The sequence below is a fragment of the Seriola lalandi genome, unplaced genomic scaffold (assembly GCF_002814215.2).
Source record: "Seriola lalandi dorsalis isolate HSWRI2012SDOR001 ecotype SW California unplaced genomic scaffold, Sedor1 jcf7180002054332, whole genome shotgun sequence".
NCBI lineage: Eukaryota > Metazoa > Chordata > Actinopteri > Carangiformes > Carangidae > Seriola > Seriola lalandi.
This window is the reverse complement of record NW_019524885.1, coordinates 1,506,852-1,534,360: the sequence shown is the minus strand read 5'-3', so window position 1 is coordinate 1,534,360 and position 27,509 is coordinate 1,506,852. Positions and strand designations below refer to the sequence as shown.

The 27,509-nt window shown below is 39.0% G+C and overlaps 1 protein-coding gene across 1 annotated transcript in view; it reads left to right on the top strand.

The window, feature by feature from the left end:
• LOC111655769 (5-hydroxytryptamine receptor 4) overlaps positions 1-23,470 on the top strand; it is a 44,406-nt gene extending 20,936 nt beyond the window's left edge. The window contains exon 7 of the mRNA XM_023407281.2: positions 21,285-23,470. Within this exon, the coding sequence (XP_023263049.1) occupies positions 21,285-21,378 (94 nt within the window). The 3' untranslated portion in view covers positions 21,379-23,470. The remainder of the gene's footprint in view (positions 1-21,284) is intronic.
• The last annotated feature ends 4,039 nt before the right edge of the window (positions 23,471-27,509 follow it).

Below are 27,509 nucleotides of genomic sequence, written 5' to 3'. Positions count from 1 at the left end.
ATGTGAGTATGCTGTTGCTCCTCTAGAAATGAATGTTAATTGTCTTAGCCACTGTGGTGCTCTGCAAGTGGAACATGTCCTGGACTCAGACTTGAAAATGAATGAATTTCATAGTTGAATCAGTTGTTCAATTTTGGTGCAAGTGAACTCATACGTATTATGGATATGAGGTCTGCTCGTGAGCTGTGTTATATACTTTTCTCTCTGTCTTATCGCCTGGTAGGAAATATGACGTAAGATATGTACAGTAATAAGGAACAGCTGTAGCTGGATGAAGAAATAAATCAACACAGACAGTATAACTGGATATTTAGTTAAGCAATTTAGATAGCCTTCTAATTGTGAGTAGAGACTTGAAACTCAAGTCTAACTTATATTAAACTTTTATTGTGTTGATTAATATAGAAATACATTTCATTGGTAGTGTGCAATTTTCTAAGAGATGTCAGTCAAGTTCTTCTTAGCCAAGCTTTAGCAATTTGGCTTTAGCAATAGCAATGTCAGTCTGTTAGTCCACTGCTCGGATCCAAACAGCTATAAACTGTCATTAGATTTTGTACAGACATTCTACTTCCCCACATGATGAATAACCGTGGTTTATCACTTTCAAAAAATATTGACATTCCCAAAAACTGTATCATGTGGTTCATGCTAATAACAGGTGTTAGCAATGCTAACAAACTAAAACATGTTGAACATTTTCTGGTAAACATCTGATTATATACTTGATACTATTCCATTATTATCAATTATTATCCTTCACTTTATTGCATCTGTATTTATTGCCTTTGTAAAGCCATTAGAAAAAGAACTGACACCTCCATTTACAAAATCCTTGTTGGCTTGACATTGAACCTTCTTGTTAAAGCTATGAGTCATCTTAGTTAATTTGTACATGGAATAGGGAGTTGTTTTTTGAGCCTACAGTCATCTGAGGTGTTTAGTGGTATATTTAATGAAAAGATAATGTATAATATCAGGTAATAGTCCAGTCTTTAAAAAAGATTTTTGTTACAGCAGAGTGTCTGTTGACGTTAATGGTGGTGATTTAGTTGACGCCTGTGTTTGTGCTTTCAGCTCCTTTGAGTGGGGAGAATGATGGAGGAGGTGACCTGCTTGTGTCTGCACTGTTTAACTTTAACACAAATACTTCACTGCCGGAGAGAAACAAAGGCAATCACACACACACACATACACACACACACACACACACACGCACACACACACACACACGCACACACACACACACACGCACACACACACACACACACATACAGACATACACACAGCTGACAAGATAATACATAAAAAGTATGTATAAGCTGAGGCATGTGAATGAAACCGTCTGATATCATGTAATTGTCTTACGCTCGTATACATGACTCTCCATGTACTGTATATGCAAAAACACACACACAGGCTTTTATGCTTATGTGCATCATTCATTAGCTGTTACTTAGTACTTAGTGATTTCTACTAAGCTAGTAGTTATTCTCTCATTGCTCTATGGTGCTATCTTAATGCATGTGTGCCTGTGTGTGTCTGTAGTTCGTAGAAAAGACATTGACCCGATATCAGTGCTCCAGTCATACTGGTTTTGTTGTAATGTGTGAAAAGCCTGTGTGTGTAGGAAACAGAAAGGCAAACAGTGTTAACTCAAATCTGGTGTCCTCTCTTAAAATCTTTCAGACAGAAAACAGACTCAGACAATCAGATTACATCCGACAGGAGACTGGAAAACTGAAATTACTGGAGGAATCCTGTCGAATAATTTTTTCAGAGAGCTCTAGGCATTTAGGCGCTGTCTGTGGGCAGATGGTGTATGTGTTTGTGTGAGTGTTCTTCTGTGTGTTTTTTCTTTTTTTAAAGTTACAAACAAGTATCTTCTGTCTTTTCTTTACTTTTGTGTGTATGTGTTTGTTTCAGTCAATTGAGGCTGATATGTTTTTTTTTAACAATCATTCTTTGACTGTAGTTAAATTGCATATACTTTACAATGCATTACACAGTTTTCAAAAGTATATCTTTGCCAGTTTTCTCATACTGTAATCTGTGGTGGTTGGTGCCACTATTTTTCATCTTCTTTGCTGTAGCTTGAAAGGGTTATTTGTCCACTTTAATCTTTGGTCATCAAAGTCTTCTAGTTTCTACTGAAGCCTGGCTACAGGTAATTAATATTAGTTTCTCCCTCATTTTCAACCAGTATTGTGACAGAGGAGGATTTCCACTATGAAAAATTGTATTATGTGGCTCCCATAATGACTTTTGTATTAATGGTGTTTAAGATTTTTCTTTTCACTTTTGACTACAATCTGGAAATATTTGTTAGGTTTCAGTTTTTTGCGAGCTGATTTTACTGAAAGATGATACATTTCACAGGTTTTTCAATTTAAAAAAAAATCATTGTGCATTCTCACTCTGCCTACAATGTATGGTCATGGAAGAAACAGCATTAATATGATCTTTATACATTATGAAAATCCTGAGGCCATTCTCCTGAGTGGTCCTAACAACACCACACACACACACACACACACACACACACACACACACACAGGTATACAGCTCCAGCAGTGGATAGTAGACACTTGTTTGTGATTAGAGTAATAACAAAGACCTTTTGTTGTGCCCACTGGTAGAGAAAGTAGAGAAGGCATCTGGACTATCTAAAACAGGTTGAAGCTGTTGAGTAAATACAGTCATACTGTCCCCCGTGTCCTTGTGTTGCTCCAGTCAGAAGATGCTGTCCAACTTTGTTTCACAGTGTTTTAGTCTTTGTTCACTGTTGGTACTCTGATAGCGCACAGTTGCTTTGAAGTTTTACTTCTCGGGGGCCACATTGAATCTGACAAACCGACCAACTGATGGTCAAGGGTTGTTTCATATTGCCAATCTGACAGGGGGAGATATGGACAACAGTAAACCTTGGTTGTGTTAAGCTTGTATTTATGTTTAGTTTTAAGTTGTTCAACTAGATGGTCCTTTTTGAGCTAAAACAATGCAGACTGTAAAGATTTGATTCCCCCAATTGCACCTTTTATAACCTAATTAAGAACAGGTGTTGCATGGTTGCCACAACTGGCATTAGTCAGATTAAACTAGTAAAAAAAAAACCTCAGTTGTTTCCAATACCATTTTTTCCTTCCCAGTACTGATTCCGATACCTGAGTTTGTGTATCAGCCGATACGGAGTACCAATGCGATACCAATGCATTAAAAAATTTAATGACAGCTGTATACTCTTAACCCTGTATGGATAGGATATGATTGTTGTCATTGCCACCAAGGCCTCAAACGTGCTAACTCTCGTCCGGCCGCTTCCCACTTTGCCACAGTGTGCACTGAAGGTCACAGTCTGATGACACCAACACAACCACATCATCTGCAAAGAGCAGAGACTCAATTCTGACATTCCCTAATTGATATAAACGGAGTGAACAAAATAATAGAAACACCTGTCAATATAACACAACAGCACCACAAGCAGCAAAATGATCATAAATGAATCAACACCTCTCTAAAACAGTTAAAAAATATTCCCACAGTGCTGACTTGAATGTGCCCAGGAAGGTCTGCAATCTCATCAACCTCATCTTGAGCCAATTAAACTTGCTCACTGTTCCATCTTCCAGTATTGCAATATGAGATCTTGGATGTTTGTATCATGGTTTGGATCTCGTTTTCAGAATTGCTATATCCCTAGTACCATGACCGCGTAGCTTCATATTTAGCATACAAACACGAGAGTGGAATTAATCTTCTCATCTAACGCTCAGCAAGTAAGTGACTAAATGTTGCAGTTTTCCTTTAACTGCTTGTTTTTTATTCCTCCATCTTTATCTGGTGCTAAATGTCACACGTAGACATCAAGCTCATGATAAATTTACTGCTGTCCTTTAAGATAATACTGAGGCAAAGACCAGACTGAAGACAAATACCTTCGTATTAGACAAAAAACACAGAAGTACAATGACTGATTCTGTTGTTGGTTAGAACTCTGCACTGTAAGTGCTGTATATTTGATTTTTCTACAGTAATAACCCAGTCATATGGAACAATGATTTTTTACACATTTACAAGTTTAATCTCTCCTTTGATTTTCTTTAGTTTCTCTGTGATTATCTGCAATCTTTGTCATCTTTACCTATTTCCAAGCAGCTGACATCAGTAGTTTGAGTTTGAAAATTAAAGTATGGAATGATTTTAACAAGAGAAAAATATGTAATGTAAGGCTTAATATGTAAAATCTATATAGTCAAAGTGCTAGTATGAAAACTTGTTCCCCACAAGAGTCGGGTGTCTAGTGAGAAAAATAACAAGGTGCAACTCAGAATTTCAAACAATTCCTGTAACAGTTAATCAGGTTCAGGTTGATCTGTCCTGAGTTCACCTTCAGCTCTGCGTTGAGATCACAAATCCTGTTACATACAGCCAAGTAGTGGTCACTGTAATCAACTGTGTACAATCAATGTGGTTGTTATGCGATTCAACTATCTGGCATCAATGCCAAAGAAAAGCACAGGTGTTAATGGATCTGAAACCAGTAGCACTTGCAATCTCTGCGGTGGTGGGTGGCTCCTCGGTTCAAGCAAGTGCTGCATAGCTCGACCGATGTATGAATCTCTGCTGTTTTTCCGTTCTGAATGTTTCTGTTTTGATGATTGAGATAAGATGAAAGGTTCAGCTCCATGTTGGGAAATTTGGTCAGTGTATAAAGATCCAGCATGGGAAGAAGTTAAGTGAGCAATGCTACTGAAATACTAAAATGAGAAAACCAATAACCAGTTAAACACATTGTAACTGATTTTTGGGTTGTATTAAAGGGGACAGTTAAAACAGATGCATAATGTCTCAGTGATGATATCATAGTGATGCCATCAGGGCTGTGTCAGTTTGGGTTTAACAGAAAAGGTGTGGAGTTTGGAAGATGCAGGTGTTTGCCAGGAAGGGAGGGTCTAACAAGAAGATGCGACCAAGTTACATTATAGGAAATGTAGGAACCAGGGTTTCAGGAGCTTTGTCCATACCATGGATTAAATTAATCGTACGTTGGCCTCTGCAGCTTTGATTTTGACTATTATATTTTTTATGCCTCCATGCCAGTGACAGCTGTGGCCAGAGGCATTATGTTTTATCTCAGTAACGTCTTGAGGGAATTCATTTGAGAGAAAGTTGGTACAAACATTCACATTGACTCAAGAGTTAACTGATCAGATTTTAATGGTGAAAGGTCAAAAGTCAAGGTCACTGTGATCTCACAAAACATTCACATGCTACATTAACTGCAACTGGACTGGTTTGGCAGAAACATACAATTCTAGTTTTTATCTGTTCTCACAAGTTTCAGTGGAGTACCCTAATTTTAGATCATGTGATTAATAAGAGACAGAGCTTTTTTAAGTCAAATCCTCATAAGCAAAAGGCAGGTCAACTTTAAGTATTTCAAGACTTTAATTCTTAGTCATTAAAATAATACATTCTTTAACACAAGCGGAGTTATATAGATCTGTCCATCTGGGTTGAGGATGCATGGTTTCATTGTGAACGATGACCTGTCACCCATCTGAAGAGTTTGACGCTACTTGTCGCAAGATTCAATGTCAAAATCATGAAAAAGCTGAACCATGGTGATCGACTGTGGCCGCAGAGGCTGTAACATGTTCTGCAGGTGTTTGAATGTATGAATGAGAAGCAGGCCAGTGGCGGAGGAGAGCAGGCTTCATCAACCACAGACTTAGTTTAGACAGACAGGCTGGATAGTGCAAACACTTCAGTCTGAGATTTATTATGAGACCTGTATGATTTATTATTGTTTGATTGAAACCTAAAATTCTCCAGCTGCTCCTCTCTGTTCTCTCTCCTCGTCTTTTTTTTTTCCTCAGAAGATTTTTTATCTTTTGTTTCTTTAATTTTTTTTTTCGTTGGACATTGGTGTGAAATGTTTATCTTGTCTAGCCTGCTACTTGCTATGTTTTACTTTCTCTCTCTTTATCATTTTTAAAATTTTTTTTTTTTTTTTTTTACCATTTTTGCCAAATTGAGAAAATGGAGTGTGTCTCTTCTGGTCACTGGCTCAGCAGGGTGTCCCTGCCTTTCTTAAATAACAGGAATAATGTTGATTATCATATTTACAGGCTAACGAAAGGAAGGAAAGTGGGAGATTAAAACATGAGAAACTGTCACATCTAAGTTACAATGAATAAGCAACATAATCAAAATGTTAAAACCCAGACTGTTGTCCTGATTGCTTCCTGTTCCATTTGTGTGGAGGACATTAGCTGCCTCTTCCTCCTCAGCTTTTGACTTTGTTTGGATTTTCTGAACTCATCTGTGATTGTAAATGAAACTCATCTCTCCCTCAGTCTCTCCATCCATCTATGGCTTCGCTTTACTCTGTGATTGAAACACAGTTTCCTTGGTGACAAATTGGACCACAGAATGGACCCACCTGGCCAAGTCAGCTCTTTGAAATTCAATTAAGGCAGTCTATTTTCTGAGAGGGACAAAGGGCTAGTTTTGTTTCTTTTTTTTTTAAATATGATTTTGGGCACTAAGGACCTTCTGGGTGAAGACTCAGGCTCCGTATTTACTGTAGTCAGCCTTTAAACAAAGGCTGGATTCGTTTAAAAGTGATTTTATGATACATTATCCCACTCAGTGCTATAGTGACATGGATTGCCACTATGAATGTCCTGACAAATGAAAAAAGGAAAGAATGAAAAAACAAAACTGTTTTTCGTGCTAACAGATATAGTGAAATTAGTACAGGATGAAGTGCATTTAGGCCTTTTTCATGGAAAACATTTTGAGCAGGAAAAGGAAAGTTTAGTTAATAAAATCGATTGATGAATTCTATTTCTATTCTATTGTTTCAGTATGCCAGATGTAGCCATTATTAGTGTTATTAGAGTACACAAACAAGCAGTAGCATCAGGAATGTGGAGAATGGAGATACATGGTTTTGTCAGGACTGACAGATGGAAAAGGGAGTGCAAACAAGTTACTTTAAATTAAGGAGCAGAGTCACTCGTGCTGATCGACGGTATTAAGGACCAAGCACCAATCTAAGAAATGCAACAGCACAGTATATGACAGACAACACGTACGATCACAGGGGACAGGCAGTCAGTAAAAATAAACTTTCTGTCTTAATTTCCTGGTGCACTGCTGATTGTTTCATAGCAGCCTTGAAACCCAGAGCGACTGCAGGGAGAGGCAATCCTCTTTTTCTTTTTTTACTTAAATCCTCAAATCAGCACATTTTATTATGTTATTATTATTTTGTTTGACTGTATGTAGTGAGATACTATAAAATCCATTGTGCTCCATCATGTATTAAAGAGACTTGGACTCTCATTTGCATGTATTAAAAAAAGATAGGAAATGGAGAATATTCCTAAGAACAAATAAGCATGATGAAGTCAGTTAGTCGGTCCGTTGCTTTGCATTCAGCCATCTTTTTGATTTAGAGCTAGAAAGATTTTTTTTGACAATGGCCAGACTGCCATAAAAATCCTAAAGGCTTAGATTTTCATTTGCACGCAACAAATACAAAATGTTAAATGCCAAGAAATGTATTGTACACTTTCATGTATTGGAAAAACACAATTAAGAATTATGAAAAATAAGGAACATACCGGAGTTGATAAGGAAACAAACAGGAAGGTGTGCAACACCCTGTCATGAGCAAATTACTTATATTTGATTTCACAGACTTATCTAAAGAAACTGATCCAAATTTTCTGCAGTACTTCACCTCAGATGACTGTCAGCCTGACGGAGAGATACCGCTAAAAAACAACAATGAGCAGGAAAATAAGCCCTAACTTCAATTTCAGTGTTGAAACATTACGATAGAACTTTGCATCAGATCTCTTGCCAGGCTTCTGATGGGGCTTCAGAGCTCTTACACTATCGCCGTTTCCCATCATTCTGTGAGCACACTCAATCTCTATTCTAAATTGCTAAAGCTCGTTTACAGCATATCTTTCCCAGCTCATGTCAGAGACAACAAAAGATCACACCAGTTAACTGTCCAAACGATTCTGAAAGTGTCTGGGGTTTTTGTTTTTTTGTTTTTGTTTTTTTGGTGCTGTATTTGAAAGAAAATCATGAGTCGTGAGCAGTTTATTTATTGCACAGAGCCGAGAGTGGAAACTGATAATAATTCATTTTATTTCTGTTTGACTTGAGCATGAGTGCCCGCTGCCAATCAGTTGTTAGTATCAATCTTCTGCTGCTCATAAACCCTTGTCTTTTTTTCTTTCTTTTTTTTATTATTACACACTCACATTCTCATTCCTGTCATTTCTGTTGCTGTGTGTGTGTGTGTGTGTGTGTGTGTGTGTGTGTGTGTGTCTTCTGTCAGACTCCCGTATGTCACTATGGAGTATATGTTCAACTTTACAAGAGTACAATTGAGTTTCAGTGGTGAAGTAGTTGCCAGGAGTCTCTTGTCAATCTTTAACTGCTGACCTTGTTTTAGCTTCAGGTGAATCACATACTTCACGTTTCTCAGTTTGCCCGAAAGAGGAGAAAAATAATAGACTCACGTCTCAATTTAAATCTGACAAACCCTTGCAGTGAGCATGTACATTGTGCAGAGCTGATATTAAATTTTCTCAGGCATTCTTAGGAATTGTTTGTTCATTTGTTTTCATTGTGATGATCATGTGTTTTTACTTTAAAGTCCATCTGCAGAGCAAAGTTCCCCCAAAGGAGCAATGAAGATTTTCACTTCAATTCAGTTAAGTAGTTTTCTAGGAAACTGTTTGGACGTTGTGTTCTCAGTTAGAGCTTCAGTAGCCTCTCCCTGAATGCCAAACATTAAATATGACTTTACTGCCCGTCATTGCTTGATGAACTAGAAACTGTCTCTCTCTGAGTGAGTGTGTGTGTGTGAGTGTGGAGGATGTCTGGTAGCCCATTGCTCTGTGTTTTACAGGTTGTAAAATGTACAGTTAGATAAATGACGGGGAAGACATTCTGCAAGAGAGCGGTACAAACTCAATCTAAGCGGCAGAGCGGTGAAATAAAAGTCCAGATATAAGGACACCTAAGAAACAGGATTTAAGGATGTCTGGGACAGCAGCAGAAATGATCCCTGTCAAACAAAGACATCTGTAACTAACTGCTGCTTTCACATCCAGTTGCCATCTTTGTGTGGAATAATGTTTAAATATTATATATGACACTTTTCCCGGCTTTCTCACCAAAAGTTAAGTTTGATTTACTGAGTGGTACCATCGTGAGGTTATTAATGTGCACGTTGACGAGGAAGAAATTCGGTCGCATGCAGCCTTTTTAAATTGTTGTTTAAGTGGCATGACGCACTACAACTATGCTAAAGGGGTACCAACTGCACATGCGCTGGAAAGCAAACAAGGTCATTGAGTTGGAAGAGAGGTTCTGTGAGGAGGTCACCGCTACCGTCACCTCTACAATTCACCTTTTAAAGAATAAGTAGAGCAGACGAAGCAGCGTCTGCTTGCATGGATGTCACCATTTTTGATTTCATACATAGTATGAAAAAAAGTGAGTCAATTTGCTCAAGAATTCCCAATAAGAAGCTTTTGGGCAATCTGTGAAGAACAATCAGGGCCAATGCAGGAGCTAGAGTAAAAAAGTCAATGAAAAGTTAAGGTGCAGAAGTCCATAATCCAATACATAGTTTTATTTAAGTATGTTGTTTCATTTGCCTAGCCTAACCCAAACATTGGTTATAATTCAGTTGCCACTCACATGTTTAAGCAATAATGTAGACACTTCCCCTTAATGCACAATAATACATAAACACAATACAAAACATAAAGGTGCAGTATAGCAGAGGTGAGGAGATGCAGTTTGTGGAATGCTTCAGTAGGAAATAAGAAAAGTATTATATACGTGTCTTCAAATTAAGTACACATAAATATTTTTATAGGTGACTCGCCATATTTCATGTTAACTTTGATTTTACTTTGACAAAAGTTGTGCCTTATAATTTATATGTCTTGAATGCAACCACAAAGCTGACAGTGACCTGAGATAAAGTCCGACTGAGGGCGAGGCTAATCGGAGTCTCCGTCATGCTTCCTTCATTACCCCACCTCAGTTCAGGGCGCATACACGATTCGACTGATGTTCAAGATGCTGTTGTTTTGTTAATTTGTTCAGAGAAGTTGGATGGTGTATTTTTGCTGCAGCCTGCCTCTCACGCTGACACACACATTCACAAAGCTAAATTTAGCCTCAGCCCTCAATAGTTAGCCGCTGAGCTGAGCCGTGGCTCCGTGCTCCATGCATTAGGTTAAAAAGCACATCAGGAGAGAAAGAGTTCTTCGTATTTACTTCCTTCTTCAAGACTCTTAGCTGTCTTTCTGCAATTTTCTGTGTGCTGTCAGCCCTTAAATGAACCACGCATTTAAATAAGTTTTTTTTTTTTTTTATAAATAATTGTTTTGCTTTGAGTGTTTTTCTACTTTTGTGTTTCCTTAGCAACAGTGAGCAGGTAGGAGAAAATAATGAACAATTTTTCTGAACTCTGAACTGGTTCTTCTTCAACTGGGCCACAGATGGATTCCACTCTAATGTACTTAACAGATAAGACAGAAGTACATGTGACAGCCTCTAATTCTATGTCTTTAGGGGAAAATCTCCATATGTTTGAAGGGAAAATGAAAACTGACACTGATATGACATCTGAAATGTAAAGAGCTAATTGTTGTAATGAAATCATAATTCCATCAGTCTTTTTTTTTTCCTAAAATAGACAGTGGTGTTTCCAAATAATGGTTAACTCAAAATATAGTATAACAAAGCCTCATTTATTCAGTTATAGCTGCTCTGCTGAGAGTTTTTGCAGACTAAATTTAGATTTTGCAGGTTTGAGGCCTGCAATATTTTTGTGTTTAAGTCTGATTCACAGCCTCTGGGAATGTTTTTGATTTATTAGCTGTTATTTCATCATGTTTCACTCAGATATGAGAGGGTGTGCTGAGTATCTGGCATCTTGCAAAGTGTGCCAAATGCCATTTCATTCTGGCTCTGTCTCCCACATGTAGAGAAGTCTCAAGAATTGGGCACAAAACTGAAAACGAAAGTTAATGTGACAAATTCACACCTCGCTGTGACCTGCAGAAACTTGGGTAGGTTGGGATTCCATCAGAAATTAGTTGCACACCAAACACATGCAGAGAGTGTGAATGCCTGGTGAGACAGGACAATAAAAGATGACGGGCAGCTTGAAGCGAGGTGTCTCCTCTGTGTCCCTGTCAGATCTGCCATAATCCATCAGCGCTGATGTTCTTCTGCTGCTTTCAAGATAGATTTTGGCTGCAGACAGCTTCCAACTGTTTCAGCTGCTGCCAAAAGATTGAATCTAGACGGTCATGTTTTTCTTGCTTAAGTTATAGCGACTGACAAGGCGGTGTGTGTCTGTGTGAGTGGAATTGTGTGTGTTTGATTGACAAAAAGATAGTGGGGTGTTTTTTTTTGTCTGAGGTGTAGAGATCGCCCAGTGGCTCTGCAGTCTTTAGAGCTCGGTCCAACATTTCTGGTACAGCCAGATAAAACTATGGACTAGGCCGCATGTCGATCACTTTATTTTTAATTGAGTTTTATTAAATAAAAACAGCCGTCACTCATGGGTGATTAGCGATTAGATTTCTGAATCAATGAGACAGACTGACGGAATATGAGCTGGAGGAGTTTCACGGTAAACACACAAAGGCAATGCACACATGCACACACATATAAACTTCCATTTCCATTTAAACCTTCAAAAAATGCATTTGTATATTTCTGCCTATAAACATATATAGGCAAAAATATACAATTGCCGACCATTTCTGAAGGGTTTCAGATTGATTTCCTCATTTTAAAACAGCCAAAAGTTGTGTCCCAATTCAGGGACCGTCGTTGACAATGTCCCCCGAAGGATGCAGCTTTTCTTAGCAGTCGTAGATCTCGAAGACCGAACTGAAATGAGACGGGCTGGTACACGGAGTGTTTGCGTCACCAGCTTTGCCCGCCTTTTGTACAATTGCTTTGCAAAACTCCTGGCTCCTGTTGTCTAGCAATCTTGACAACGCATAACTTTTTTTCACAAAACCTTGAGGTTTTAAGTCCCGTGGCTTTTAACTGTTGCACCATTTGCTGTTGAACTGGGCTGAAACTCAAATGTTTCTTTTAAAAGTGTAATCCTTGGGCTCTCTGTCGGTGTCGTTTGCTTTGATTACCGGCGTACAATGAACCGAGGGATACGTTGGGCCACGAAGGATCCTTCCTTGCCCAAGAAAAGAAGGCTGCATTTCTCAGCTGCATTCGAAGGAGCCTTTGAAATGGGACAGACAACTCGTGCTTCTACATATTTTAATTATAATTTAATAAAAAATAAACAGGACAGTTTAGGAGAGTGTGTTGTTGTAACATACCATATTCTGGCCATCATGTCCATCTTATTAAATGCATGTAACACACGTAGCTCATGCTGTGCGATTACTTGCAAACACTGTCCTCTGTTTGTTCACAGAGAAGCTGAGAGAAAAGGAGACATGCGGCCTCATTAGGAGTTGTTAATCAACAAATACGTTAATAAACACTTATATCTGCTTACAATTACATTATAGTGTGTTATAAACCAGTAATTAAATACTTACATACTATATGTTAAATACAGAGACTTACAGTAGAGTGTTACCCATGCCTCTACTGCGCTTCGTCTAACCACCTAACCTCACCAGGAAAACGAACCTGCCACTCTAACGCTACATGTTTTCTACTGCAGCTGCTCAAATGTCAACATGTAAGGTCTGAGTCGTTCTCGTTTATCGTGCTTGAATCTAATGCGACTTTGTCCATGCGGGTCTTCACAAGCAGTTCCTGACAAAGAAATAAAGAAAATGTACTTTTAGAAAAACTAAATTGTTTTAACTCTTGGTTTGACAGTAGAAGCCTACCACTCTCTTCACATGAAAATGATTTTTTTGAGAAAAACATGCAGGAAGTGGGGAGAAGAAGTAGAAGTTTAATGCATCAAGTTTCGCTCACCGCAGAAAATGAATGGACAAGAATAGAAAACACAGTATAGCCTAAAGTAAACATGTAGGCATCATTGAATGCACCACAGGTGTCCAATGAAGTAAAAAAAGTACAAAATCACTGGTACAGGCCTTGAGGCGTCGGTATATTTCACTAAAATTAGTACATTGTCTTGAAATATAGAATTATTTGGAGCTGTTGAGATTAAAAAATGGGCTGTACTCAATTAAATCCTGCTGGGATCGCAAGGTCAAAACATGATTCCCTAAAAGCAGGGTCAGAAACGCTGCTGTATTATTTTCACTGCATCAAATTCGCTATTAATTTGCCAGTCACAAGATAAAGTTATGTTTAATTTTGTGTACAAGACTTCATAGAAGAAACAGTAATGTTAAAATATGCAAATAAGCTACAAAGACACACACACACACACACACACACACACACACACACACACACACATCATACGTGGTCTAAAATAGAGGCAGCATCTCGTTATCGGGTAGCCCATCTTTAAGCAGAAAGTGAGCTGGTTTAACGTCAATGGGACGGGGGAGATGGGGCCCAAAACTCAGTCAGATGAAATCATTTTCTTTCTTCTCTGATAAAACAAGCTCTGTTTGGAGAAAGGGAGGGATTTCCTTGTTTTCTTAAAGCCGGTGCTTGGCATATGATGGGAGTCTGCGCGGACACACAGACCGGAGCTGAGTGGTATGGAGAGAATTAATATCATCTATTATAAGAAATCCAATATTGGCATATAGCATAAGCAAAGCCACATTAAATAATTAAAGTGATCCCATCCCAGTGAACTGTGTAGTCATATGATGTACTATGATTTGAACTTTTTGTTTTCATTTTGTGAGAATGTCAATTAGTATATTATTTTGATTCAGGAATATCATTTCAGCTGAAATATCATTCAGCTCTCGTGCATGGACATGTAACACATGATTATAGAGATCCAGATTGAGATGAGAGAACGCTCAGTTTAACCAGAGTGATAAAATCACAAAGTCAACATGCCACCTGACAGTATGATGCTAATGAAAATAACATGTTACATATTTAATGAAGAGATTTAATGCTCATTATAAGATCTGTTTTGCAGTGGTCTGAGCTCACTGCATGACAAAAGATGTCTTCTTCAAAATGGCTGCACGTTCACCCTTAGCATCACACCAAAAAGCCACACATGCGACACGGAGGATTTGTTGGCCTAGAAACCTAGTTCGTGCTGATAAAGGGGCCACGGGATACCAGTGTGGAATTTGTGGCTTAGCTGGTGGGTGTCAGAGTTTGTTTTCAAAGGTGTGTTTGTGCCACAGTTTTAATGTTGAAGCCCTTCTTTTTGACACCTGAACTTAGTAAAGCTGGGACACCTCTGTGTACATTTGTAACTGGGTGATGAGTATTTTTCATTTTCAGAGAAGCAAAGACACTCAAATTGAGCGTCTTAGAAACGTGATTTGATGTTAGAGGACGACTGAATCTGGCTCAAGACCCTCATCATCCTCTGTCACTATCTCTTGAAATGTCAATTTAATGACGGTTTAGCCACGAGGCTTTAGATGTAATGACTGATTAGGGTATAGACTATAATCATGATTATGAGAACTTTTCATCACAATTTCTGACAGCACAGGTAGGGAGGACCCAAACAGGGACATGTTGATGCAGTGAAGTTGCTTTAATAGATGAAATAAGACAGGCAGGTCTAGACAACAGGTTACAAAACACAGGCAGGGGACCCATACAAGAAGACAAGGACGCAAAATGAGACAATCCAACAAGGAGCTGTTGGCAAAGGCAGGTTTAAATAGTGACTGGGATGATGAAGAAAGTGGCAACAGGTGTGTGTGCGAGGGCAGGGGCGCTCAGGTGATTGCGAATTGGAAACAGGTGAGCGAGTGGAATTGTAGCCAGGGGGACGGTCCGGGGACATCTGGTGGGCGGATGGAGAATGGCACGTGTGGAGCGATGAAGGGACAAACATTTGGAATGACATGAGGTTTTGATAGAAATGTCTGCCGCTGAAGTTAGATGGACCTGGATGTGAGCATTATGCATGTGCTACCAGTAAGAAATTTCAGTGAGGAGGGAGGAGCTGACATTGTTTATAGCAGTGTGAAAGTAAAAAGTTAAAATCTGGGTCTTTAAAAGCCTGTCATGTATTATTAATCACGTTAATTGGTACTGTATTATATCCATAATCTTACATGTCAAAACAAAAACAAATCAAACTAATATCTGGCAGCGTGATACCTTGTAAAATGTCTTTTTCGTTTACCATGGCTCCTATTTTATAGCAGGTCAGTTCACGTGCTCCTAAATCAAAGACAAGATCGAAGCAATCATAAACACTCACTTATAGATAATCCAGCAACAGAACTTTATCACTTGTGCTTGGATTGCAGGTCCCATGTTGCTTCCTTCGACTCTCACTTGATCTGTCCAACATATTTGTCGTACTAGAAACACTGAAGCCTCACTGGCCCAGATTTTAGGGCATGAGGATGAATTCACACCACTAATAAGCCGATGAATTTCCCTGGAGTACTGGAGTCAGTGCTTCAGTCTGTACTTGTTCTCTTTCTAAGCGTGTGCGTGGACACATGGACAACTATTGAAATGAGTGTGAAGAGGGAAAAAAGTAACGGAATAAAAGTGGCAACTAGTTTGACATTTATCAGGTTGTCTGTTACCCCGAGTGTTCAGACTTGAATTCCCATAATACAGTTGGCAAAGTATATAAAGGTACGGCTTTCCAAGAAGATTTCCAGAAAGTAGTTTGTATAGGAGGAAGTGAAAACCAGCTCCTCCAGTTTTATCTGCCCAAGTAGTCAAGGGATTTATAACTGCGACCCCCTGGTCATTGTATCGTTCAGGCTAGCGCCGCCATCACATCCCACTGCCCCTCCCCCCCCAGTGTTCTTGTGGGAAAACACGCCTTATCTTCCATCCCGATCAGCGCTCCCTCCTCACAACTTCAGCTCGCGAAAGTGAGGAGATAAGAGTGAAATTTGATTGTTTAATGTCCTCGAAAAGATATTAGCGCAAAATTAAAGGAACACAAAGCTCTCTTCTATCTCGTGCCAATCTCTGTTAAGGTCACGTTACAGATCAGATGATGTTTTCGCGCAAGTGACTTGTGGGACAATGATGATGTTTTGTGACCGAGAAGGAGTCAAGGAATTGTAATTGGGAGTGTTGCAGCAAGCGGAAATATGAAAGATAAATGTGAAATATACATTGTTGGCAAAGTTTTATTAGATAAGGTTGCTCTGACAATATGTACATTTGTATCATTTCATGGCATGATCTGTATCTAGAACCATTCATTCATCCTATAAGGACTGGTACAGTGGTTTTGATACAATTATAAAAAACGTATTTCTTATTGATAAAAACCTCTACACATGGACCAGTCACAACTGTGGTTTTGGCTTAAAATGGCCATACAATAACATTTTAGGTTCAGGATTTCAGGGGGGGATGGAGGGAAATTAAATTCATGTTTAATCACGCTTTAAATTTAAAAAAAAAAAAAAGCAAAAAACTGTCTCCTCCCCCATTTCCCCATCATAAAACAGTCAAAACAGCCTGAAACAGTAGAAGCTCTTGACACATAGCCAGAAGTTGAGGACACAGCCAACATACACAAGAAATAAAACAACAAATATAGTTTTAAAATCTTATCTGAAGTGTTAAAATCTGTCTTTCCCCAAAAGAACTAAAATCCTTAAGATAATCAAATCAAGGAAGCTGAACTTCCTCCTCTCTCACGGCCTTTTCCTGAGCATGTAGGTTTGTGTTGTGCCTTTTGATTGACTGCTTCAGTTTGTCAGACTGGAATTCAGCCACAGATCAAACTAACTGACAGATAACAGCAAACCTGGCAGCATATAGATGCCAGATGCAGTTATGAACAGCAAGCTGAATATACATTATGACTTGTGCTGGGCAATAAAAGCCACTCTGTATGTCGCCAGTTGAATTCAGTTGCAGTAGGAAGTGTTTAGTTTGTGTTGGTGTAATACAGCTGTCTGAGAGGGCACGGCAAATCAATCAAGGTAAAATGACACTGAACTACATGCTGCTTTGTTTTCCTGTAATTCCCATGTATGTATTTGAAGCCAGAACTGCTTGTGTACCAAGATGTGATGTAAAGACATTGAAGGGCTTTTGCTGAAAACTCCAGATCGTAAATAGTGTCACAAATGACTTTCATATCATGAAAATCTGACAAAGTTTAAAATATCTGTAATTGCTCTCTCCCCTGTGGCTCAGTGCAGGTTCAGTTGCTGCTTATTATCTAAGAATAGAAGCAAACATTTTCCGTATAGTTAAGACTCCCCATGAGACAAATTATTAAAATACTGCAAGATGTTTCTCTCTCTCTCTCTCCCTCTCTCTCTCGCTGACCATGCACTGTCACTGTTCTGTACAAGTTTTCTTTGTATAAACATAATGGACAGCTGACACAGCCTCATAAAATGTTTCTCTGCCCACAAAGTGCACAAAATGATGGAAAATCACCACAACGCATGAGCTGCAAGAGAAATCCCTCTCACCTTTTCCTCTGTCTTCAGCCGGACAGTGAAAAAGCAGACAGCGAGACAGATTAGAGGAGACACAGGAGGGAAAGCTCTGTTTGGAGTTAACCACTAAACTCTTTCTGGACAAAGTGTTAGCCCTGCAGTGCCTTGAAACTGATGTTATGAGATTTGATTTAACTTGTGGGAAAGTTCCAACAGCACCCCCATCCCACCCCCCCACCTCGTTTTGTTTTTAAGCTCTGGGAACGTTCTCTTATGGGTGGGAAAAAAATAGCAAGTTTTTAATGCTATAGAGGAGGCTTGCCAAATTGAGGCCACACTGCCTGTGGTTAAAAGCTGCTGCACGCAACGTTCAAGAATAGATACTGTACGTGCCATTTATTGGACAAATTTATTTAGTGTGTATGTATTTAAGTGTCGTATATCAGCCGATACGTGTAGTCAAAACATCTGCTTCGGCCTTATGGATAAGATTTAAGGATAACATGTTCCTGTTTTGATTATGAACATCACCATATATGTACAGAAGGTCCAGCAAAGTGGCCTGTATCTCAACTGAATGTGGATGAATTTGTGGCGATAAGAATTATAAACATCTTTGCTCTATAAGTGGTATATGAGTGTTTCTGTCAAGCTGTAAATTTAAATGTGAATCAGTCTCTGCAAGCGTGGCGTCACGGCCATGGGATCAGACCAGAGAGGGGTTAGAGAGCAGGGTTTTGTTTTACCTGATAAAGAGCAATAGCTGAAAAAAACTGTTCTATTGGAGGAGGATCTATTTAAGGATTTCTGCATGACAATCCAATTAAAACAAACTCAATAAACTTCTAATCTCCCTAAAGGCGGCGGGAACAGCTGTTGCTGCTGCTGACTTGAGACTTGAGGTTCCAAAGAGAAGCTGTTGCCACTATCGTTTGAGTTTTTCAGACCGTTTAGTACCTGGGGTCGAAGAAAGCTTATTCACATAACACTCATGTTGAACAGCGTGTAGGTTAGGGACTGTTAGGACTGTCCCTGTTAAACAGCCCAATAAATAATAAACCCTGTATACTTGTGTTTGTGAAAACCAGGACATGGACACATCCGGGTTGATGTTACTTGGATGTGCAAACACGTAAAGCAAAAGTGAAAATCAAATTTAGGTTTCGGTGTGATCTCCACCACTCAGAAGTGTTGTGGCAAAACCAGAGTCACCTCCAACCTGTCTCAAATATCAGTGAACTAAGGTGTGATTCACATTTTTATGGTTTTGTTTAGTCAGCTCAGAGCACTTGAAGGTCAGAGAAAGAGTGAATGTGACACAAAGACAACGCTTAAGTGAAGCACGTGGTGGGATGCGTTGACTTTTTCCTGTTTCCAATCTTCCTCATTGTCTAGTTGATACTAAAATGCACCAGGATAAAAATGCTGGTCTCCTGTCCTTTACGACTTTTGTCTTGGTATAAGAACTTTGCACTACCTGCATGTTGCCAGGCTGCAATTACATACTGTGATTCATAAAGGACAGTGTGGTTGCTGCTGGATATTTGTGGGGAGATTTCCGACCTCAGACCATTGCATGTTTATTTGTAATCCAGTTGCCTGTTTCCCTGAATGTCCTACTTAGTATTTTAGGGTGGTATTGTCTATTAATGAGCCTTCCCATGGCTGATGGATGTTGGGAATCTCATCCATGACTGTGAGACAGACGGAGGGATGGACGGACGTACAGACAGAGAGGCAGAGCTGTGTTTGGACAGTAAACAGACTCCCAGTACAGAAAACACACAAAACAAAGGAGCAGAAGTTTCAGAACATTTCTGTTTATCTTTCCCCCATTGACGCTTCACCCTGGATGTGCCTCTGCGTGGGATTGTGTGTGTGTGTGTGTGTGTATGTGGCCATTGTAGTAAACGGTGTAATAAATACTAGCCAATCACAGGGACTTACCATAAGGGCTCCACCTGGACTTCCCTTCAGGTGTGTGTTTGCTTGTGTTTGTTTTCCTGCAGTCCGTTGTTAGTGAGCTCCTACAGTTTTCACACAGTAGGAAAGATGACAAAATTCCTCCAAAGTAAAAGACTTTTTGACGTAGCGTGTGGAGTGTAAATTGGAGTGAATAATAATTTACAGTTTAACCAAAGACACCCTGGTGGAAAGACTCAGTACCCACCATGCTCTCAGTGGAACACTCAAATTGTTTGCAACAGCAAGACTGAAAAACATTTTGGAGTGAATGGGGTTCCTTGTCAAAAGTTGTTCCTGCATCTTTGAGCAATTTAAAACCTCAGTATTTTAAGGGTTTTGTAAACCTTCCATGTACATTTCTCAAAATTAAGTTGACATGATTTTGCTTTGTTCAAATATGTGTTTGGATGAGGACACAATTTAATTTTATCAGTTTAAAAAGGGAGATACCCACTTATTACACCGTCAGACTGTTTTCACAGCTGCATTATGGATGGTTAAGAGTTGAAACACAAATAAACTCCTGATAGGGTTTTCAAAAAGAACAAGTTTTAGTGCAAAAGGCAGAAAAGCACAAAAACTAGTGCACAAAAAATCACTGTTTTTGACTGTTTGACTATTATTTGTAAATTATTCTGTAGTGTGAGATTTGTAGAAAAATGTGAGTATGAGAACTTGAGTCACTGGAGGTCAGTTTCCAGCTGGTAACATGTTGCTCTTTACCTAGATGTATAGATATTTACAGTGACTGTAACGTGTGTGTGTGTGTGTGTGTGTGTGTAATTACTGCATTCTTTTCTCATTTCACTATTTCTAGGACATAAGTTTCTGCAGATGCCACAACATCATGAGCAAACATCCACTTGGATAAATAGATGTTGCAGCTGTTTTCTTGAGCTCAGACTGGTTGGTTGTAAACACACCAGTGAAAATATACTATACACACACTAAATGACTAAATATTTTAATTTTTGCTGTGTTTTCATATTTAAAATTTGTACTTTCAATAAACTATCTCAACAAAAACAAATTCTCCTTTCTCCAAATTCAACCTTTAAACTATTATCTGCTTGAATCCTTCAGAAGGAGTCATCTTTTTTTTGTCCTGTCCTCTGCTCCACCAACTTTGAGAGAAATGTCGGCAGTGGTTCCCAGTCACTCTTTCCTCATTTCCCATGCCTCCTTTCTCTTCTATTCCCACTGACCCCTCCACAGAAACCGTTCTTCACTTGTTTCTGCCAGCACAGTTATGGCACACCTATTTGACCTTAACCTTTTCTCCTAACCTTTTTTTTCCCCAACAACAATCAGATCTTATTTACTTGATTGTTTGAAACAGGCTTTTTATTATTGTGTATTGCACTTTTTGTATGCCAGTCCTTGTGATAGTCAGCCCATTAGCGGTCCTGACATTGTGACATTACAATTCAAAGTCAGCAGGAAGATCTATAGGTTGACGTAGTCATTGTGTATCCAATAAGTGTGTGATGCCCTGTCCTTTTGTTTTGCTGTGATGTCAGCAAAATACATTGTTAAGCTTTTTTTTTTTTAAAAATCAATAAGTCTTTAGAAATAGTGTGTCTGAAACCCAATTTGACATTCTCTCTTTCTGTCTCCGCCTGTAAATACATGAATCATGTGACTATGGTTGTCTCAACATAAGTTTGTTCCAGTGTGGTGCTACATAAATGCAAACTTACTAATTATTTAGTTTAAGACTTCACTAAAGCGTACTTAAGACTTATGTCTCTCTTTCAGATTGTCCTTCCTGCCAAACCGGAGCTACAGCGACAACGGGCGGACGATACTGGCCAACGAGCAGGAGTCCCAGGACTCTCTTGGAACGCTATGAGGAAGACGTTACATTGACAGAGCTGTAATATTAAGCATGAGGACCTTTGAGTTTTAAGCCTCTGTGATCTCAACAGTCTGCTGTGATCCAACCTGACTGGTCCGTTTATGAGGATGTTGTCTTACCTGGATATTCAGTGTGTGATAAAGCATCATCATTTTATGTGACTTATATATATATAAATATATATATATATATAAAATATGTTGATGTTGTCCGGGGCAATTCAAAAGTTAGTGGCACTACTGCTGGTCATAAGCCAAGGACAGAAAAAAATGCCCCCCGATTAAAGCATATTGGTGCAGAAGTACTGAGAGTATTTGTGTCCATGGACTGAAAAACACTGTCAATATGTTTCCAGTTCTGCTCTCATTCTGAAATCTGTGAAGAATTGTTCTTCTCACTCCAACATCTGGATCATAGGATGCGAAGATCAAGTCAGGGGGTCCAGAAAACGATGGCAAACTACAAGCCAAACTGTGGCCAACAAGATGGAAGAAGAAAGAGGTCTCATCTGCATTTTAACCTCTCTGATGACATTCCATCATACTGTAAAACTGGCATCCTCTGGCGCCATGTTAGGAAGGAAAAACAAGGTATGACAGAGCTATCTGCCAGCTGGTCACAGAGGTGACTGCAGGTCTTTTCAGTTAAAGACATTGTATTGTATACTTACCTTTTAGCAGCATCAGTTGTCTTCAATAGGACTCTCCAACAAAGACAGCACTCTGAAACTGCTGGATTCAACACATTATTTGTATCCGTCAATTACTATTTTAAAATAGCTATAAACAAAACACCAAAGACTGAGCATGTGGAAATAGAATAAAATTCACAGAGGCATTTTGTGATGAAATACAGCCGCATAAAAATGTTTGAATTGGGATGAAACACAAACCAACCTTACATTTTCACGCCACATAAAATAAAGTTTCCAATCTGTTGCATCTCTGACCACATCCAACAGTGATGTCATGTTGTAGTGCAGTTCTATGTCACTGCAGCACGGTGGGAATTTTAAATGCCAGTGTCCCAGTAATCCTGCAAGAAGTGACACATGCAAGAATTCACTTTTTTTTGTAAAGTAATAAGAGGATTTTGTTCCAAAGCACTGAACGTACATTCAAACAGACTCGCTACCATATTCGTATCTCAAATAGTAAACGTCTCTTCAATCTGACAAAAACAAATAAATTAGTCTCGCATTGCCAAATCTTCATCAAAACTTATAGGCAGGGGAAGTGGAAAGGGAGGAGAATACCACCTGGAATAGGCAACCAATGGGAGGCTTATACCTACAGTCTGAAGCTGGTCAGACTGTGTCTGATTAACAGCCTGTGAAATGAGCACAGTGTCATTATGAAATGTGACATGATTAAAAACATTACAAATTCAGAAACATATTTTGGCATGATATGATACTGATATGATGATGTCAATATCATGTGATATTTTTGTTGGCAAAAATTTTAAAATTTGCAAAGAGGCTAAATGTTTTTTTCCTGAATATTCACATCTTTGTGGATTTTTTTTTCTTATTTTTCAACCCCATGAAAATTATAAGGCTGAAAATATTCTGTATTTCCTTATTGATTACAAATCCAATGAAACAATCAAAACCAAAAATGCGTCAGTCCATCTCTCAACACTTTGTGACCTCACTAACCTCTCACAAATAATTTCCTAAAGCAGCTGGGTACTAGTGACAAGTTCACATTACTCAGAGTGAAATAAAATGTCTCCATAAAATAGATTTAACTCACTTTCAGTGTTTGATGCTCAGTTTACATATCTGAACTCTCTCGCTCTGTCTGTCACAACACCTTTAGGTGATCAACACTGAGGTGTGACACCAGCTCAGCCGCCTACTTTGTCATCACTGATATCTACATCTTCATTTCAGTTTCTTTCTGCATCGCTGCCTCAGAAAACAAGTTAACTCATTGTTTTTAGGTACAACCTCAAAGTCCAGCTTCAAAGATGAAGAGCTAAACGAATGTCTTGTTACTATGTGACAACCTAATAGTCCACCGTGCTCCATATTTTATGTTTATTGTGAGGAGATGATAAATAAACAGAGAATTTGACAATGTTTGTTGTAAACTGGTTCATTATTCATACTTATTTTTTAAGTATGAATAATTTTAATATTGTACTTATTCCTTACAGTAGTACTGGTGGCCAAGGTAAGGCCATCCAAAGCAATGTGATATATATTACACGTCATGTGATGCGAGTCCAATATTCACCTTCTTTCAGCTCAGTTTTGGTCTCCAGTAGCTCTTTAGCTGTTAAATGCTCCATTACATTCACCAGTTAGTCTCTTACTTTGTTTGTCTATTGTTTCATGCTGGGCAGGTAAGTGTACAATCAGTTTATCAGAACTTCTTTCTCTTTTTTTTTTTACTGACAACAGCTGTCTGCCACTGCTGGAAATTATAGTGGTGAGAGCTGAGACAGTGAGCCATAACAGTAAAGTTGTGGGCTGTAAAACCCTTTTAACATTAAACATAACACTTACGTGTATTGATTAAGGCAACTTTAATGTTTCTTTTTTATTTAAAAAGGGACACAACACCCCATAACACAACAAAATATAAACTTGTATAGTCATTATTGATGTTGGAAAAAGCAGTTTTATCTCATGGTTCACTTAATGGTTTAGCTTTCAGCCACAGTCATGGTCCTCATCAGCATATGAAGAAGGTTTAAACCATCTCCATGCCAACTAAAACCAAACAAAGAATGTGGTAAGAATTCTTTATCAAACAAAACTGGTTTCAGCATATTTTTCTGAGCAGATATCAGTATTTTACCTGTGTGCAGCTGAGCTCTACAGTCTCTCTTAGTCAAAACATAATGCCAGTTACAGCATCTCAAAGAATTATTGGTGGACAAAACATTTAAAACAAAATATGTCAAGAAATTTATACAGTGGAAACACTGACCCCCAAAATTCAACTTGTAGCCACCTGGAAGCTCCACTGCCCAACCCGTGTCACATATGTTAAATACTTGCATCTCTTTTTCAAGTAAATACATTCTCCTCCATTTTAGGTAAGTAGATTGCCAATTTTGTCTTTGCTCATTTTCTGTTGAAGATTAACACATTAATAACTTGGGCTCTGTGATGTGCTCCAACGGAGCAACATCAAGCACGGGCTAATATTATTCTGTGTGGGCCTGAAACACATTTTTAACAAGCTTTTATTATTGTTGGCGGTGGCAGGCGGCAATTACACACAAAGCCCCTCATCAGGAATCCTATTTGGAACCGCAAACACGATTATCCCCAATCATTCCCTCCCCCGCTGAAAACGATCTTTGAGCTGATTTGATGGGGTTGATTGGCATGGACCCTGACTCTGTGGGCCATTAACCAATCAGAGAAAATCCAGAGGAGGAATTCATTACTCTGTGAGCCCTCTCAAAACTCACAGACTCCAACACAATCTCTCTGGGCTTACATCCTGTCGAAAGCATGAAGATCTCAAAGCATTGTCTCATAGCAAAGCAGTGCCAGAGCTGGACCTGGGTTTTCTAAAAGCATCTTGGCTCTAAGGCTAATCTGAGGGTAACATAAACTTATTTTTAACCCCACGGCCTACAGAAATAGTATTTTATCCTTCTATGTGCTCCTTGAAACTAGTCATGTAAGCTGCAACAAGAGATATTATTTGTACCATGTGAACCTCCCAGCCTAATCTGTTTTCCAACAGATATGTCTGGTGAAAAAAACTATTTGCTCCAAGATTTTATTGTGTTTATATTATGTCTTTCCAGGGTAAGAGATAAAGGGTCAGCGTCAGCATCAGAGCAGTATCCCTGAGCCTAGTCACGTTCAGGACTGTCTCATCTACTGTGTGGGAGACAGTCCAAGGTGGTTACCATAGAAGAGCTTTGGGAAGCAGTTGTGCTCTTTACTGGAGTTGGGGAAGTTGACAGGATGTGTATTTGCCAAGTCAATAACTACATCCTTACAATTCTTTCAGTTGAAAAATAAATAAATAAAGTATAAATCTAACATTTGTGTCATTTGTCCAAGTAAGTAAAAAAGCTTCATTACATGGCACCTCATAGCTAGGAGGAAATACTTTTACATCCATTGATTTAGCCACTACAGTCAGTCACAATCAACTGTGTTGACACATCTTGCTTGCAAATGTGTAACCATCATTGCAATGATGGAAATAATGTAGGAAACAACAAATAGCATCGACTTTAAATGGCTGTGGCTGATCACTTATCAGACTGCAGAGAGGAGGACAGCAGCAAAAGCTGGTGTAATGTCAGCTCTATCTTAGCTGCTTGTCTCCATACGAACACTAGGTGTAGCTGCAACAATAGCAAAGTTGCAGCAGTGGGTCTATTTCACAGGACACATTTTGACGAACAGAAGGAAGGGAGGAAAGTTCATTTGTATAGCACATTATCATACACAGAGGTCATCCAATGTGCTAAAGAGGAATAAAGGCATACAGATATAAGTAAAAAGTATAATAGGATAACAGTATAAAAATTGATTGTAAAGTAGATAATAAAGAAAGTTTCAACTCTCATTTAACTAGTCAACTGCGTATTTACAATATGTGAACGAAAAAGAAAACAATTTCCATTCAAATTACAGAGGTCTTAAAGCCTAGCCTAAAAATAAATAAATAAATTACCAAGCCCATGACTAATGGACCTCACTTCTTTCACAGAAAACCTCATCAAGACACCAGACATTCTTAAATATTTCTAAATCATTCATCATACTGTAGTAGTTATAATCAATGTTGAACCTAGCTTTTATCACTCTGATGAAAACTGTTTCTGCATTGCAGTCTGCTGATCCAACCAGTTTTTTTTCCAACACATGCTCTCACAGTAGAGTGGCGAAGTACCACAGGTGGTTACTGACCATCTTGCTGGCACTAAGGCAGTCTATTTGTCACATTTTTGATAGTGTGCCACCACAGAACATATTCATGCTTGATTTTTTTCCATACTCTTCTCACAAAACTCTCTGGTAATTGCACAGTGATGGAGATGCCATGTTCTTCCAGCTTGGTAAAACATATAATACTGCAGGTACTGAGACACTGCTCTCCATTACTCCCCTCACCAGTGGCTGGGAACACCAGGTACAGCTGAGATCATCAATGCACTCTGTCTTCACCTTTATCCCAAATCCACCTTTTTAAACTGTTGGCGGCTCCACAACGCATTTTCCACAATTTTCCCACTAACGCACTATTACCACTTTCAATCTTGCACAGACACAAGCTCTTTCTGTCTTGTGACAGATTGAGCTCCTCTTCCTCTGCACCAGTCAAACTAATTTCTTTACTCAGTTGAAATTCATTATCAGGCTTATCTAAGGTCATGTCCTCTGCATTTTCTTCATGGACTGACCCCTCACTGCTCAGTAGGGGTGTGAAGGTACGCAGAAGTCACGGTTCGGTCATACCTCGGTTTAGGGGTCACAGTTCGGTATGTGTTCAGTACAATTGGAAAAAAGCAACAACTTCCTATGACCGCATGCACTGAACCATGATATCCGTACCGTGACGGTTCAGGATGAATACATGTACCGTTACACTCTGCTGTGGTGTTGAAGCCCTTGGCACTGGGATGCTAACCAATAGACTGAAGTCATCTACTGATATACAGTAGGAATGGTCATTGATGACTATCATATTATCTCTGATATCAGTGAGTGTGCCTTTGCTCACAAATCCCCTGTCACTGCCTTCACTTCTATCTTCAACCAGATCAGTCTGGGTACTGGATACTTTTTGCTGCCCTGATTTTCTTCCAACTCCTGACATGCTTCCTCGCTTCCTTTCAATCGGCCCTCCATCAACCCCCTGCATGCTTCTCTGACATTTCTGAAAGATGGAATAGTGTACTAATACTACTAATAACACTAAAACTACTACTAAGATAATTTCACAATCAGAAAATAACTACAACTACTTGAATCTCCCGCCCTGAGACTCAAATGACAAGTTTTGCGCACCCTTACTCTCTTACTACAGGTTGGAGAACCTGTAGCATGTCAAGCCAAGGTATGTAAGCTGTGACACAAAGGCTCCTTCAAATGTGACCTTCTTTTCCTGGGCAAGGAGGGCTCCAACAGGTGGATC